At 33.1% G+C, this 17,921-nt stretch overlaps 2 protein-coding genes across 13 annotated transcripts in view; one reads left to right on the top strand and one right to left on the bottom strand.

Moving 5' to 3' along the window:
* Positions 1-318: 318 nt before the first annotated feature.
* On the bottom strand, positions 319-6,209 carry LOC117334680. The gene is made up of 2 exons (XM_033894437.1): positions 6,059-6,209; positions 319-5,529 (listed from the first exon to the last, which is right to left on the bottom strand). The coding sequence occupies exon 2, from the start codon at positions 5,462-5,464 to the stop codon at positions 4,358-4,360; it is 1,107 nt and encodes a 368-aa protein (XP_033750328.1). The 5' UTR covers positions 5,465-5,529; positions 6,059-6,209; the 3' UTR covers positions 319-4,357.
* Positions 6,210-6,446: 237 nt separating this feature from the next.
* LOC117334331 (katanin p60 ATPase-containing subunit A-like 2) overlaps positions 6,447-17,921 on the top strand; it is a 36,031-nt gene continuing 24,556 nt past the window's right edge. Inside the window, exons 1-7 of one of the 12 annotated variants that reach the window (XM_033893875.1) lie at positions 6,447-6,569; positions 8,026-8,096; positions 8,890-9,056; positions 9,962-9,970; positions 12,408-12,453; positions 12,791-12,805; positions 15,341-15,373. In XM_033893875.1, coding sequence (XP_033749766.1) covers positions 6,504-6,569; positions 8,026-8,096; positions 8,890-9,056; positions 9,962-9,970; positions 12,408-12,453; positions 12,791-12,805; positions 15,341-15,373 — 407 coding nt within the window. In that variant the 5' untranslated portion in view covers positions 6,447-6,503. Of the gene's footprint in view, positions 6,570-8,025; positions 8,097-8,889; positions 9,057-9,961; positions 9,971-12,404; positions 12,454-12,790; positions 12,806-15,340; positions 15,374-17,921 lie in introns of all 12 variants that reach the window. The other 11 variants (XM_033893874.1, XM_033893878.1, XM_033893876.1 and 8 more) reach the window with 11 other exon arrangements.

Raw genomic sequence — 17,921 nt, 5'->3', positions numbered from 1 at the left:
AAAACTTGCACTACACAGGATCAACAGCACACTTATTGCTCAATGAAAATGGGATTCATATGGGTAGTACCCGGTATGTGTCTATCAAAACACCAGCAGCAGTAATTATTTGGCATTTCAATAATATTAATTCACTAACATTGCATAAATGCAAAACCCTACATTATGATTCACCTGTGAATCGGATCAGTGCTGTTAGAAATACAATGTATTGTACACCATTCTTGAAACATGGTACTTGTGCCAGCATTGTGAGCGATTAAAGCTCTGTGGGGCTCCTGTTTAAGAAAGATATTTGAAATTAACAAATAAAACGTATTGAACAGAGAGGAACTTTAATCACTTTTTCAATATATCATTTCCACATACTTAAAGTTACATATACATGACAGTATGAAATTTAAATAGAACATATAATAACACAAAAAGGACTTCAAATTGGGATTGGAATCTCAATACAGATTTACTATTAATAGGACCTATGTATATAGTATGAAGTATAATGCTTTTATGTACACCACCCAGCAGAGAATAGTAAGAGAACACAATATTGTCGTAACAGGTGGTGTATATGTTATACATTTCCAATAAATTATCTTGTAGTTAAAAATAAGGTTTATAAGATAAAGAAGTTGCAGAGGATGGTTTTGAGCCATAAAATAATAAACTTTTAAGTAACGTCATTTTCTATTTAGAGTAACAGTGACATTGACCTTTAAGGGGCCGCGGTGGCCGAGTGGTTAAGGTGTACCGACACTTTATCACTAGCCCTCCACCACTGGGTTGCGAGTTCGAAACCTACGTGGGGCAGTTGCCAGGTACTGACCGTAGGCCGGTGGTTTTTCTCCGGGTACTCCGTCTTTCCTCCACCTCCAAAACCTGGCACGTCCTTAAATAACCCTGGCTGTTAATAGGACGTTAAACAAAAACAAACAAACAAAATTGACCTTTAATCGTCGGCAAAAAAAAAAACCCAATCCAATGCAAGCACTTGTGATAAGGAAAACAGCATGAATATTGAGCTTGATGGATCCAAAGGATTATTTTTAGTATCAGTGATCTTGACCTGAAAAGCAATCTCAAGAAAGCACTTGTGGTAAGAATGATCTGCATAAAGTTTGGTTTTGATCAGCTCAAGGGAACTTAAGTTATCGCATGGAAACCTCTGTGCAGAGGCCATCGCCAACACCAATGCTGACATACATGTAGTGATACCTATATGTCTTCTGCTTTTTAAAGGAGACAAAAAAAAAGGAAAAATCAGACAGTCAAGTTATAGATTTACCTAAATCTAATGGTAAATACTGAACTTTTGCAAGAAATCATTTAAGTTTGGCAGAGACATATATAGATCTATATGTCTCTGAGTTTGGGTACCTGCCAACTTGAAACCTCAGATATAAACAGGAAAACACCCTAACCGAGAGCTAAATCAAGGCCCTGCCCCTGAGCTATTACTATTATAGAAAGAGATCCCCTCTACAGACTGCTAATTCATAATTGCCAAAGGGATAAAAATGGGAAAACTGTAAGTGTTCAGTTTTAAAACATCTTTCTTGTTATAAATTTAATCTTCAGACCAAACTTTTGCACCATCTGGAGGTTGCCTAATTTACATAAATCTGGGGTTCAGTTAGAAACTAGAAATGTTGCAGTATATTTGTGTTTGTCTCCTTTTGGGAGTGTGAAGTATGTTGTTGACTTTTTAGTGCTACCTCACTGAACCATATACATTGTACTGCAAAAGACATCCAGCAGGACACCCCAACCGGTCACATCATACTGATCATGAGAACAGGTAAACCAATCGTCCCACTCCCTAAATGCTGAGCGCTTTATAATCAAAGCAGGAGTATAAGCCGTCCGAACTCAAAGACTTCATCACACGGGCAAATGCTCGTGGCAGTGTCAAGGCAGATGTTTGGGAGACAAAAATTAATGAAAAAAAAAAAACCCAGAAAAAATCAGATCCTAAATTTAATTGCCTCTTACAATTATGAAGTGGCGGCATGCGCAGAAGCCTCCTGAGGAGGTACAATTCTAAGGCCCTACCTGCAAGGAGGGAGCTGAAACTGGGGGCTTCACATGTACAGTAATGCTGCTGATCATGAGACAACCACAAAGATTCATCATTTTTTTAGAGGAACATGTGAAGGGCAAACATTTTCTTGTTAAGTATACATATCATGAGAACCAAATAATGTGCAATATAATACAAGCAAGCTTAAGCACTTAGCAGAAAAACATGTATATTAACTTTAATTTTAAAGCCTAGTGATGATTTGTTCGCCATAACATATGTTTATTGGTGTACATATATAAATGAAATACATCTCAGAAAAACATGTACATGTAGATGCATTACTCCTATACAAGAGGCCCAGGGGCCTTAACAGTCAACTGAGTTCTGATGTGTTTTTTGATAGATATTTTGCTTTTAAACCATTATTAAACACATCTCATGATCAGTCCTGTGACCCTGAAAGTAGGTCAAGGTCGTTCTTTTGTATAAACTTCATACACCTTCATCCCAGCATGACTAATACTGGTCCAATATCATGACCCTAGGCCTGGAGCTCTTATAATTAGTTATTGAGAAGAAATTGAAAATATAAATTGTTTATGACAAACGACAATGGACAATGAAGGACAAAAGGCCATCACAATATAGATCATATGAGACTTCACCTCAGGTTACCGAAAACACAAGGATAATTAAACATACATATTTTAAAATGTAATATTACAGTTTGCAACATTCTAAAAGGAAATTGGTAGCAACAGATTTAGCATTTTGCTATAATAAGAACTAATTAAGATTAATATAATCTGAAATGTTAAATTTTATAATAATTTTATCTAAAACAAAGATTGACCAATTTAAAATAAATATAATTTAAAATCAAAAGAAAGGTGTATATTGCTAGAATTTAATGTTAATTATAAGGCAACCTATTGTTAATGTACAAAATGTCCTGTATAATATTTAATACATACATGCAAAACATGTACATCACAAGTTACAATATCAACGAACATATGACTACATTGATATATAGAACTTTGATTAATTAAGTACAATTCATTAAACTAGGTATGTAATTGCTAAAATATCCTAAATCATTATGAAGAAAAACATTCAACAACGTTAACTAGACGAGAAGATCATAAATAAATAATTATATACCAATCATGATCCCAAGCAAACAATTATAATTTGGAATCGAAGAATAACCAAAAAATTCTTCAAAAACAAAATTACATGCATCTTACTAATTCAAAGGGGAGAATTTAAACTAATCTCTATATATAAAACATATTTCACTAGTCAAAATATACATTTCCGGCTATCTTTCAAATGCTGTTAAACAGCTGCAAACCAATATGTATACATGTTCATGAAAATAATTTTGCAATCAAAATAACTAATGTACATGATCATGATATGCTTGCCATTTTTCAAAATTTACTAAGGAAAAGTGAATTAATTTTATAGAATTTCCTTAGACAAACTAATTATATAATACATGTACCTTAAAACTACACCTGTGAAGCTTATAATTCTTTCTTCTATGGAATAATTGGATTTTAAAAATCTAATATGAACAAGGTATTTTTTACTGACAATATCCAAAATCAGGTATTCTTAACTAGTCTACTTTGTCATGTAATAATAATTAACCCTATGTCCAGAATAACACACTTTGATTAATTACTGTAGCGTTTACATTAAATTGAAGTTAATTGCAATCGCAACAATACGACATGGGTCAATTGGTAAATTATATTACGTTCAAAACATTCTTACACTTATGCCTATATGTCATTTCATAATTAGTAATCTCATTTAAAACTGAATACCCCGGTAGGTAAGGCTAATTAAATAACATTAATTTATATAATTTACTTGATTCTCAGCTGGCTAATTTTTCTAAAAGCGATGAGGGAGGGAGTTAATTCTATTTATCATTTTATTGGTGAAAAAACAGATGACTGCATGTTTCTTTTTTCTTTTTCAAACCAATCATTATCCATTTTCAAATAAACCGCTTCATTAATATGGAAAACAATGATTTATCACGGTTCTTTGACTATAGCATATATGTATATGTATTTACCTATTTAGAACTGCTCATGCATATTCATACATATAAAACATGTAAACTACTGGCAAACCAATGGTATTGTAAAATAATTATCACAATTTCAATCTGGTAATTCATGATCATCTTTAAAATCCAGTATGTTATGACATATACATGTATATATATATTCAAGACAATACATATATCAGCAAGAAAAGGCATTGAATTACTGAATTGCAACTGAAATAAATTATTGCAGACAAACTAAAAGGCTATGAAATATCTCTTTGTAGAGCTAAACCTTGGGATGATATTGCCATTGATACCGCCTGGTCAAGAAGGTCTGAACTGGACATGGATACAGATGTTGCAGCAGAATTATTGGCAAAAGTCAAATTCTGATCAAGAATGATGTCTCGAGTTTCTGCCAAACAACCTGGCTGAAAATGACGTTCGGAGAAAACCATGTCGGATAAGTGTGTAACATGGGAAAGAATAGGTGCTAGCCTAGCATTACACACTGCCTGTTGCTGGGAGATGATGTCCCGGCTCCGTAAAGCCTGGTGCTGGGGGATGAGGCCTTGACTCTGTATAGCCTGAGATATCCCAGCATCCTCTACATTACACTTTCCAGTCACAAAATTATCGGTATTGGTGTCTGGAGAAACCCCCATGTCCTCCAAAGTCTTATTGATGGCATTGTCTACCACTGCTTTAGCTATATGACTGTTTTGGCGCTTGGCGAGAAAACTGTTAAACTCATTTGAATCTGTTGAATTTGTTGAAGAATGAGGATTGTATCCTCTTCTGCTACTATTTGAAGGTACACTGACAGAGGGAAGTCCAAAGAATGCACCTGCACTTTCTGAATTTGTATCAATATCTGATCGATCTGTTAAATGGAATTCAGATGCAGGTTGACTGCTATTTGTTCCTGTTATATCACAAGTCTCTAAGGAGCAATCAGATTTTGTCCTGTCATTAACTACAGGATTAACACAGCTTGAAGTTTCTTTAGATTTTGGAGTCCCAAAAGTACCTGCAGGGTGCCCATTAAATCTTCTCTGTGCGGTTTCATTTGAGGATTGACCATGTGAAGGAAAACCTGGGCCACTAACATGACTGATTTGATATGATGCCCTGTCACTAGATGTGGAGCGAATAGCTTGGGAGGATGTATCCTCTTGAAGTTTGCTGTGTGTCACAAGGTCTTGGCTTGTCCTTGTCTGGCTTTGACACGCTTTATTACCTTTGCTGGAATCGCCCTTAATTTGCCATTCATGTCGTGCTTTCTTAAAAACACTGTTTGAGTCATTCGATTCTTCTTTCTGAGCTTTCCGTTTGGATTCATATGAAGCAGAAGGAAGTTTCATTTCCATTTCTTAATGAATATTGAAAATTAAGATGGTTTCCTCATACTGTAGTTCATTAGAATTCTTTAAGTCTACAACAAAAAGCAACATTAATTAATCAAAATCTATATTGCATTAATATATTCCTAATATCCTATAATTTTAAAGTTATAAACAGAATTGTTTTCATGTAATTACAGTATTTCCAAATTATTATTCAAATATCATACACTGCACTTTCAGTGAAGAACATATATATACCATTTAAAGCGAACACATGTCTAAATCAGGAACCGACGGAAATCAACTGAACTCTGCAAATCTAAATGCTGATCAAGAATGCTATATGTTTCGACAGGAAAATAATACAACAAAAGCATGCATTTAACCCATTTTTATAGCGTTGCTTTGATTGTTTTTCACCTATCGACACCAAATCTTTGACATTTTAGCGGGCACATGTTTATCCACACTAGAAACCTATCCGTTAAAACTATCTGACCAACATGCCAAAGCGGCCATATCTGTCTCACAGCTGATCATGATCATGAATGACAGGATTGAAAGACTGTCGCGGTAATTAGGAAGTAGAATATGCTTGCTCTGTACGCGAATACTTACCTAAATCTTCTCGATTTTATTTTTTGACGGACACTCGCATGCCAGTGCGTGATGGTTACCCAATTATGGAGTGCTTTATACGTTAATCTCCTGTAGATCTATATCTCGGTATGAATTTACATTCATCGTTAGTTGCAGACAATTTTTTATGCTAATCAACGTCGCTGCGATGCTTTCTCCGTCCTTTGTCCTTGTCCGTGCTATTTAAACATTTTGCAGTCACCAATATTCGTAAATATTAATATATTTTCAGTCGTTAAACAATTTGTTTTTGATTGAATGAAATAAATCTATAAAATAAGATATATACCATATATTGAATTATGGTTTCTTCTTGTAAATTAAAACGACTTAGGACGATTTATTTTTAGGCGAGATCTGACGAGACTTGTCAGCCATATTTGTTTTCTCTAGCGACTGGACCAACATGTATGGGTAAAATGTTATGAATCCTCCGATGACGGAACTAAGTTATCAAGCTATCCGCACAGCCAACCAGGCTCGGGAGGCGGTAGGTATTTTAATTAATGAGCTTGTATATATGATTTATGTCGTGTATGTTAACACTGTACCGTAATGAACACCTGTTGTTACAGACTCAATCAGAGTCAATGCTGTCAGTGATTTTATCATTTTAGTTGCATCTGGTCCTGAAGGTAGTACCCATTAAAATTTACGGAGGTCTACTTACTGGGCAGGTGAGGGGGCACACTGCAGTTGCAATATGAGAATATTTATGATATGTGCTGGCTCCTATAAGTAATAAATACACATTCTCATATTGTGGTGTAGCCATCAATTTGTGTGCTAGCTGCACTAGATCTAAATGAACTTCTGAAATTCATACCGGCATTTTTGTATTACACACTAGTAATTATAAGGTACTGTCAGTATGCTGACTATTTTGATACCGAGAAGCAGGATACTAAAATATAGCCTGAGTTTCCCCTGGCCCTGACACCTTGTCTGGTGTACATGTAGGGCCAGAGCGCGCTAACTATATGAAAACGCTTGGTGTCTCTAAGATTTCGGCTTGACTTTTTACTCAAATACACTCAAATACACAAAAACATACTCAAATACAAATGTATTTCGCACACATAACCTCATTTTTGCGTAACATGGTCGTTAAAAAGCGATCAGGCTACGATCTTGCGAACTATGATACTAAGATTTTGGTGCAAATACAATAAAATCGGGCGTGACATAGCACCTACCTTACAAATATGGATAAATGATTTGTTTATTTACCCCAAAACATCCATTTAGTCCTATATCAAAGGTTTATTCTGTCCGTATAGCCCCATGACTATTATTTGATCGGCACACTACTAATTAACCATACACAGTCTTTGCCATGAAAACAACCACAACCCTGGGGTTCTTTCACCACAAAGAAGCCTCTCAATCTGGTATAGCAGGGCACGAAATGTCTGCAATCTGTAATAGAAAGGAGTAATAAAAAATACCCTGCCTATGCTGGGTTTCAAGCTAGCAACCTTTCTATCTCTGAGCGAAAATCAAACAACTAAACAGAAGGGAAATGCCTGTTTGCCTGATCTAGTATCTTAGATTGATCTGATACTCTCCACTTTTACACTGTTCCCTTCTTGACAAAGATTTTGTCCCAGAAGACCACCACAACCCAGATTCTTTGGCTCAAGAAGCATCTCAGTCTGTTTTAATAGCTAGCTTACACTTGGAGAGTACGTCAAAAACATAAAATCTGTAATAGGAAGGAGGTATATTTAAAAATACACTGGCATGAGCTTATATGCTCTTAGTTTACTGTATGTCCATCATGAATAAATATAGCATTTGCTTTGATATCAAGAGGTTTTCCAATGGTTTGTCATGGGGCCTTTTTTGGGGAGGAATGCTGGAGAATTGAGCAAGGAACTGTTTAGAAGTAACCTGCAAATTTTGGGAAACACAATTGGTATATTGTAGTTAAATTTTCATTACAGGATGAGCTTAGGACTGAAAGTAGGAAGAAGAACCTGCTTATTTTAGTCCTGAATTACATGCATGAAGAAGGGTAAGTATTGTTATCTGCATGTTTGTGTATTTGATTTCACCATTAATTCCTACATATCTTTAATACTAAAGGAATATATATATATTTAAAGGGCATATTGATAGCTAGGCTTCTGTTTCCAGTTTCATAATAATAGTTAATAGTATTATAATCATTTACAGGATATAGTTGATTTTCTCAGAATTCTGGATCTGTTTTTGATCTGGTATCTTCTCTTTGCATTTTGGAACATATGTCATGACAAAATTGAAAGCTAGATCTCAGCTAGATAATTTATTTATTATTAATTTATATAAGTTCCAGACTTTAAAAATCTGACAAATTGCTAGACTATTGTCTGTTTTTTTTTTTGAGATTACAAATAAACTATATATCTAAGCTAAAGGTGAATGGTTATTTTTACGTTATAAAAAATGTCACAGGTAAGCATAATTGGGTAAAAGCTAGGTTTCTGACAACTGAAAGCAAACACATTGAATTTCAAAGATGAATATACAGAAGCAAAAATTTAGATAATTTGATGGTAGATTGTGTTAAAAATGTAAATTTTCCTTTTTTCTCTAGAAATACAATTTAATATAATTCTTAAAGAAACTCTTCCCAGGCAGTGTTTTCATTCATCATTTTTTGCCTTAAGTCTTGTTCAAGTGGAAAAAACAATAATTGTATTGAAATTTATTTTTCTTAAAAAAGTTAAGTCAGTTAAATTGACAGAATACCATCCTCATAGAGTCCTTTTGAACATTGATATATGGTTGAATTGTTGATAATATAATCACTATTGGTTTTACAGCTACCTGGATTCTGCACAAAGTTTAGCCAAGGAGACGAACATAGACCTAAGTAAATATGAAGTGTGTGATAACATCGACCTGGAGACCATCCTCATGGAGTATGAGTCATACTACTATGTCAAATTTGCCAAGTATCCAAAGATCACCAAGAAACTCACACAGAGTGGTAAGTTGATGGACAGGGATAGCACTTGTTGGTTGACAAAGGAAAACGGATGTTTATGAATGGACACTCGCAAAGATAGTTTTCAGTCGCTGTTTTTGTTTAAGATAAACAGCTTTCTAAATCATATTTTCACCAAAACTGATTAAATCTTATTCTAGTGAACTAGTGTATATGGAAGGGTTATATTAATTAACTGGTGAGGTTTCTTCATGCATTGTGCTGGTGTTGATAAGACAAGTACAGCGTCTCGCGTTGTAAACATAGTTGCATTGTAGACGTAAATATCTTGCACTGTACAAATATATCTCACATTGAAAGGTAGCTGCACCATTGTTCAATTCTGTGCATATATGGTCTTCCTTTCAACCCAAATGGGAGCCAATTTTCAACCAATTGTGCATGCTATGCACTCCGTTTTGGAAGTAAATCACAAAAAAAAATCAAAAAAAATTATCAAGTTAATACCATCAAGCATGCTTGTGATAATTGGTTAGAACTAGGGTGTCACTAGTACTATGTATACTAAGAATGTATGTAAAACTCTTAACTTATGCATGCTTGTGTATTTAGTATAGATCTCACTTAGATTCGTTTGTTCCGATTTAAGTTTTTTTTTTCTAAAAATATCTTCATAATTATAACAGCCATATTGTGTAGCATGTTCATATGCCACCATCATTGTGACAATGACCTTGACACAGGCTTCGTAGTAAAAAGAAACTAATCACCATTTATATGTCATACTTCGCTGTGATTAGAGATTTATACTGCATGGTTCTATGCTTGCTTGTAATGCCAATATCTTTTTGAGTGTTTGTGAGAAATGTATGATAGCTATTCCAGTGTATACAATGTTATTCCTTCGAGTCTGAGATATAACCATATTACCTACATTCTTTCCACAGGACATCCAGGTAGATCGTCATGCGAAACCCTATTTGGCCTGAGTTATCCCCCTTTATTAATACTAACACATTAACACAAACATACCAGAAATATGGTTACTTGCAATTTTTTTCGCTTAAAAGTATTTTTAAGTCATACTTGACAATAAAAGAAGGAAGATATTTAAATGGTCCATCATATATTTATATGATATTAAACCCAGGAAAAATCATATAACAGTTAAAGACACATTGGATGTGCCATCTTAAATTATATCATTGATAATGTCCAATTTTATTATTTTTTTATTTTTTTTTTTTAAACTTCTTATTCTGTTTTTTAGATTTTAAAAACCATACTTGACAGCCAACCTGAAAACACATAACAATTTTACATACATGATATGTACTATTTCTGGTATGACATCATGAATTTGTGTGATATTTGAATACCTAACATATATTTTGATGCATTATTTGTTTATCTGAAGTTTATTAACTAATGGTTTGTGAAGTGACATCATTGACATCATCTTCAGTATAAATTTGTGGGTGGCAATAGAAACATAATTCATTTGAATACATCATAGGCATGATAAAATTATGTATAATTGTGTGAATAAATTACTCCTATTTAATAAGATGATACATTTAGTTTAAAATATCATACAATCATCATGTACATTGTACGGTAGTTGATTATTTAAATGAATTTGAGCATGAAGTATGATTTATATTATTTTTTTTTATAAAATATATATTTAAAAGTTCTTTGAATTCTTAGTCATGGTAGGTACAATATACATCTATAAAGCTGTTTTTTTACAATCAGTACAGGTAATTAAATTATTACGTGTATCCTACTATCTCTAGAGGTTAGGTGTATTGGAATTTTATTTCTTCACAGCATTAATGGTGATGGTCACTGAATGAAGAATAAAACTATCCCCAACAATATATGTGTGATTAATATGAAAGTGTGTGGTTTGATAATATATACTTGTGTTATTTATATAATAAATTATATACAAATCTCTAGTTAATTAACACCGTCTCCACAATCTGTTCTCTAATTGTTATCACTGCCACATAGGACACTTGTTTCATATCTTTTATATAATAATGTATATTAAATGTTGTCAATATATTTTATATATAACTTTTATACTATATTTAGTATTTTATATTACATACAAATATGGGATGATTGGTACTGTGTATAGTTTGTGTAATAATTCAGAAAAAATCAAACCACACTTACCTGGTAACTTTGTTTCGTAAATATTTGTACTGATATATTCCATTGTCGTGCAGTTTCAAAAAGTTTGTTAGACACAAAGCTCTAAGAACAATACAGTAAATATATAAATACATGTATTTTGGATTTGCTTATATTATTCAATTCTGGTATACAATCCCATTGCAATCTTAACTCCATAATCCTTTATGTGAATGACAACTATTATTAGCGTTTTAAGTCTAAAAACATTATGAATGGGAATATATGGCCATTTATTGTATACTTAGTAATAAATACAGGTTTTTTTGCATATGGATTATGGCGCCAAATATCCCGATCCGTAATCCTTACCCATGCATTATTGATTCAGTAATGCACCCCAAACCCTGTATTGGCCCTCTTCGCGGAACACCTCTAAATTTTGCGTCTCAACAAACTATTCGGGTCTCTCGGGTTTTGACGTAGGTGCTTTGTTGTCAGCGAAACCAAAACAAACAACGTGGCGTTGAGTAGACGAAGGAATGAGGACATGGGAGAGAAGCTTTTAAATTCGCTTCGGCATGTAGGGGCAGGAAAAGAGCAAGGATGATAATTGACAGTGATTCTGACTGATTCAAATCAATGTTTATTCTTGATCCTTGATCAGTGACATGGTAGAAACACCTTTGGAAAGGAACTTATTTAGAAATCATTATAAATTTGACAGATATGAACTTCATAAAGACTTAAAAAACTTCAATATTATAAAGTGTTTATAATTCAATACATTAAAAATTTGAATCTGATTTTTCTTGTCAAGTTTTAATTGTTGTTTTGATTAATGTTCTGTGATTTATTACTAAGAATACAATAAATTGAATAAAACATACCTTTTTCCATATCGGACCCAATATTGGCCCCGAGACCCCAATATTGGCCCGAGGGCCAATATTGGGGTCTCGGGGCCAATATTGGGTCCGATATGGAAAAAGGTATGTATTATTCTCTATTTATTGCAAAAAAGAACATTGACAAATTGAATTAACTGATGTATACAATGCATATTTCCAACAAAAAAAAATTGAAAAAAAAATTTGACAATATTATTTCATTTTACTTCTGTAGGACAGTACTTGCAATATAGGTTATATATTCGGCTACTAAGAAAAAAAATCATCGAATTGTCATCTTTTGGAGTTCTTGTCCTTTCACCTGTAATATAATATCACATCATGTTTTCTCCAGCAGGTGATGGCCGAGGGAGGGCGCCTCATAAGATGACACGAGCCAACAGGTGGGTCAATTTATTTTAACATTTCCACGTTTAATTATAGTAACATATCCAACACATTAGTAACATTGTTTTAATCCATAAATAAAGTCTATGGAACAGTTGTATGAGAGTGATTCTAGACACAAGGATATTTATGTAAGAACATTCGTAACAGTTGTAATTTATTTGATATTAAAATGTCAGACATACATCATAAAACTATATTATAACAACAGACTGCGAGAGTGTAATTCTGACTTGGTACAAATTTAAACTGTTATGTGGTAATCCCACTAAAACCGTGGTAATCTTTTCATGCACATTTTGTATAATTTGTGTGTTACCTTTTTGACAATAGAAACAATAAAGACAGGTAAAAACTTGTTGTTTGATTGACTGTCCGTGTAAATAACCCCGACTGTGTCCTGTTTTCCTGTCGGTCTGAATGAGATACCCTATAGTATCTATCGTTGTAATGAATATGCATTTCAGTCATCTACGTACTATATATATACCAATAGTTTAGCATACATATACTGTAACAGAATCCAACAATAAGCCCATGTCTGGAAACAGGATCATGGATGTGTATTACAATCCTGTAAAAGAAATGAAAAACTCTAAATAAATTATCATACATAACTGTACAATAAACACACTCTCCCTTATTTTCAGTTAAACTTGATGAGTTAATTGCTCTATAAGTTAAGTACAGGATAAAAAGTAGAACTCTGTACTTTTTCCAAAAAAAAAAAAAAAAAAAAATCAATATTTTGATAAAGAATTTAATATCTTTCTTCATCTGTAAATAAAATGTGGTGGAAGATAAAAGCTGAAATGCAGATTCATGAATATGTATACTAGTCCTTTGTCTGTTTTACCTGTGGAAAGTGATGAATGTTAATTAACCGCTCTATGACTTTACGTAAGTGGCCTCTCTCTCACCAGTTTGCTACCTGTTTTTGTTCCTAACCCTAGATGTGAGAAATTTACAAATTAGACGTATATAGAGCCTTCTACACATGGTTTACTTCATTATTTAACAGTCTTATAATTAAATATATTTTAACATTAAGAAAATATCTTGATGATCACGTAGTAAAATCACAGCTTTCACCTGGTTGTTTACATATATATATAAACAATAATTACACGATTACACCTTTTGTTACAGTTTGTTTATAAACCTTCTTTTGTTATTGCACATTCTTCCAACAAAATACACAGACAGTAGATTGATTAGGTTAATCTCTTGTGATAATTAACATTTTTCTAGTATGTACAACATAATTCACTCCCCAAACTTTACATACAAGTGTACATGTACGTGCTACTTTTAGATATTGTATTGGCATTCCTTATCAAATAGTTGTCTTGTCATGTGATTAATTCACCCATGTAAATAATATAATAATATTTTTGTATTTGTCACTAGGTGTAAGATAAACTGAACGTTTTGCTTCGTCTGTGCCAGTCAGAAATTCGTTGTGTCAGATGTCAGATGTCATAATCAATGTACAATGATGTTACGTACATGTACATCATGAAAAAATTTAATAAAATGTGTATCTTAAGTTTGGTGTCATTTCCGGATTTTAGGACTCTCTGATTTGAAGTTTTAGTTTTTTTTCGCCATCCTCATTCGCAAAAAACTCTTTTCGTAAAATTTCTTAGTCATATAAAATAGTTGAGTACTAGCTCATTTAAGATCCTATATATACATGTGTATATATATATATACAATGTAGTTCTGTTATCTGAGGAATCAATGTCCAGGTCAAATATTGATTGATCTTTACTGTAAACAAAAGGTTATTAAATTTATTTTATTTGGTTGTTAGTCAATGTGAAATATGATTAATCTATTGCTATGATTATTGCCTATGGTTTAATTATTGAGAAATTCAGGCCTTAATTTTTAAAGTTTTTTGTCATGGATGTGCATGAATGTGAATAATGAGACCCAATGTCCTTATACATATGCATGAATATGTTAATTAACATAATCTTAAATACCTGAATATTATGCGACATAAAAGCTTTCTCAGATTGACTAAGTTCACCAATTTTTACATTTTTTTTGCTTTTAGGGTCCATCTTATTAAATTGTTAATATCAAACCAAGCTGTGAGCCATATAGACTCTTCGATTTCTCCAGTTATAATTTAATTGAAATGTATTTTTTTTATTTTCGTCACTGATTAGTGCCATGTTTCAGAGAACTATACTAATCATATTAGATTTTTGATGCAGTGGAATGATGAATGGCTGTAGTTACATTGGTCAACTGTCCGTAACACTTTAGCAGTGCTGTTATAATATTAGTGTTTAAAACTGATTAGTTGTGTTGGATTATCTGAGTTTCCCATTCAGAATGTAGTTTAAAGACCAATTATTAAGTATATCTCACTTACCAATCAGATTAATTATATATAATAGGTAATTAAAAAGCAAATTGATATAAGCTATTATAAGATATTTTTGTTTAAGTTTAATCCAAACTCTGTTAATTATTTTAGTAATTTGATGATGAGACAATGCTAAACAAAAAACGCACTGTGGTGGTGCGCACAGTATATCTGGCAGAGTTGTCTCCCTTGTACAATAATTTTAATTGAGAATTGGCAGGTTTTTTCAGTATTCTTTTCAGATTTAGATCATCAAAAATCAATCTAACATCACAACAATGTCTTATCAACTGCTGGAAATAGATGCTACAACATTTACATACATAACATATTGTTTATATTTAGCAAATGCCTAGTATAGTTAGATGTATCTAATATTATAGTTATACACATCAAATGAACCCTACCATCTTGGTACATGGTCTGTTGTTTGAGATAATACTGGCTAATACTGTGAGTAGAGGTTTAGACATCTCTTCATGAACTGTTACGTTTTGTAGCATTAGACGGAGAACCGAGTCGGGTCACTCTGGGTATGTATAGATAGAGCACTGACTTGTTTGCATTGTTATTCTGGCATTACAAATCTGTTTTGTTTGTTGTATTCCATTTCTTGTTTCCATGTATTATATATCATACAAAGTTTTGAAAAAAATATCAATATTATGTTTTGCAGTTCTACAAAATATCATTAAAAATCATACTTGGGGGTCTAAAACAAGGGCAGAGGACTGGTGACCCGTCTTATAATACACAGGGGACTGGTACACACCCTATAATACACAGGGGACTGGTACACATCCTATAATACACAGGGGACTGGTACACATCTTATAATACACAGGGGACTGGTACACGCCCTATAATACACAGGGGACTGGTACACATCCTATAATACACAGGGGACTGGTACACATCTTATAATACACAGGGGACTGGTATATATATCCTCAACTGCACAGGGGACTGGTACACATCCTATAATACACAGGGGACTGGAACACATCTTATAATACACAGGGGACTGGTACACATCCTATAATACACAGGGGACTGATACACATCCTATATTACACAGGGGACTGGTACACATCCTATATTACACAGGGGACTGGTACACATCCTATAATACACAGGGGACTGGTGCACTGTCCTATCTGTAGAGAATTTGGTGGTTTGTAGAATTTAGAAAAAAATATAGATACTGATACACAGGGTACATCTGTGGGCTGTATCAGAATATGATGTATGCAAAAACAATAAATTGATTCATAGCCATATACCAAGGCATACATAATACATCGGTACAATTCTGGAGTATCATGCATCATCCTGAACTCATCGGGTATTATCACTGAAATACACTGGTAATGTGTTGATTCTACGTGGAGTTCCGGATGTATCATACATAAGATACACATATACAGTAAATTTCATGACACCATATGTGTTGAATATCATTGTTCATCATCTGTTCATTTGTATGTCCAGTGTTGTCACTGATTGCCTATTGGTTAACTTGTCTGGGATGGGTCCTGTTTGTTGATTGGTTAACCCAGCTTGTTGAATTTTAAAGGGAGATAATTTTCTTTTTCATAAAAATTTGAAGATAAGTATAATTTAACAAGAAAATTTACATAGTTTTATTAAACACAACTATACTTCTTTAATTTAATCTTTCAAAAATTCTTTAATTAGAATATACCATTCAATAAAATTTAGCAGAAAAAAATAAAAAATACATTATTCTGGTACAATTATAATACATTGATATCGATTAAAATATTTTAAATACTTGAAAATTAAAATATCTATTTTTCTAAATCCTTTTTCTTGGTACCATCAGTTCATCTCGGTCCTCTCACCATAGTTTTAAAGCGGACCTTCAGGTGCATGGTCGGTAGGTACTGGGGCGTGTTGGAGGGACAAGGGTGTCGGCGGAGAATTGGCAGCTTAGCATTAATCCTGTGTGGGCAGTGACTGGCCAGGTGTAGACTAGCAGTGCTATTGATGTCCATGTTGTGTCCATCACTGTCCTAAATGTCTTTTGGCCATGTATGATGTTTTGTGTTTATAAATACAATCACAGGTTTAAAACAATTTGCATTATCCAATGAGAAGGATAAAACCATTCTAGGCTGATCGATATTTAAAATACCGATGTAGCATGGTACCTACCTATGAATATTGGCTGTTATAAAGGTATACATATATATTAAGAGGCAAACATTTATATATAATAAGTTAATTGAAGATCATCTCATATATATATTGATCAATGAAATACCACTGTTAAGGTATATCAATGTGTGTACAGTCTAAATCTTTGATTATTTTGTATCCAAAACATGGAACATGCATCTAAAACATGGAACATGCATCCATAACTTGGACCATGCATCCAGAATTTGGAACATGCATCCAGAACTGTGAACATGTATCAAGAACTTAGAACATGCATCCAGAACTTAGAACATGCATCCAGAATCTGGAACATGCATCCAGAATCTGGAACATGCATCCAGAACTTTGAACATGCATCAACAACCAGGAACACACATCCAGAACATGGAACAGATATTTTTTGGTTAACAATACAATATAAAGTTCTATGTATAAGACATCACAGCTGGATGTAAAGACATATTGAACATCTAAAATAAGATAAGCTTACACTCCTATAATGGGCTTTAAATTTTAAAATTATATTTATCTAATTCGTTCTCTATATCCCTTGATTTTCTTGTTTCAATCATGCAGAACACTTAACCATTAATGAATTATATCGCCTATTATATATATGACTGGATCCTTATATCAAAACTTGCCAATGATATATATATATCTCCTAAATACTAATTATGGAAATACATTACTGGTTACAGCTTGATGTCAATGCAAATAAGGCTAGATTATTGTGGAGAAATAGTATTCAGGTGATGGTACAATAGAATACCAAAAGTATCACTAACAATTTATTCAAGTCAATTAAGTCAAATAATTGTTATTTTATGTCAGTACATATATTACAAGTTAACACAAGCCAAGGGTTTTTATTATGGACGAAAAGTTTGAAAAAAA

This window comes from Pecten maximus, chromosome 9 (assembly GCF_902652985.1).
Source record: "Pecten maximus chromosome 9, xPecMax1.1, whole genome shotgun sequence".
Taxonomy (NCBI): Eukaryota; Metazoa; Mollusca; class Bivalvia; order Pectinida; family Pectinidae; genus Pecten; species Pecten maximus.
This window is presented reverse-complemented; position numbering and strand designations above follow the sequence as displayed.

What these genes read in the sequence shown, in the direction of transcription:
- LOC117334680 (XM_033894437.1), bottom strand. Translation starts at nt 5,464, where the DNA reads ATGGAAATGAAACTTCCTTCTGCTTCATATGAATCCAAACGGAAAGCT.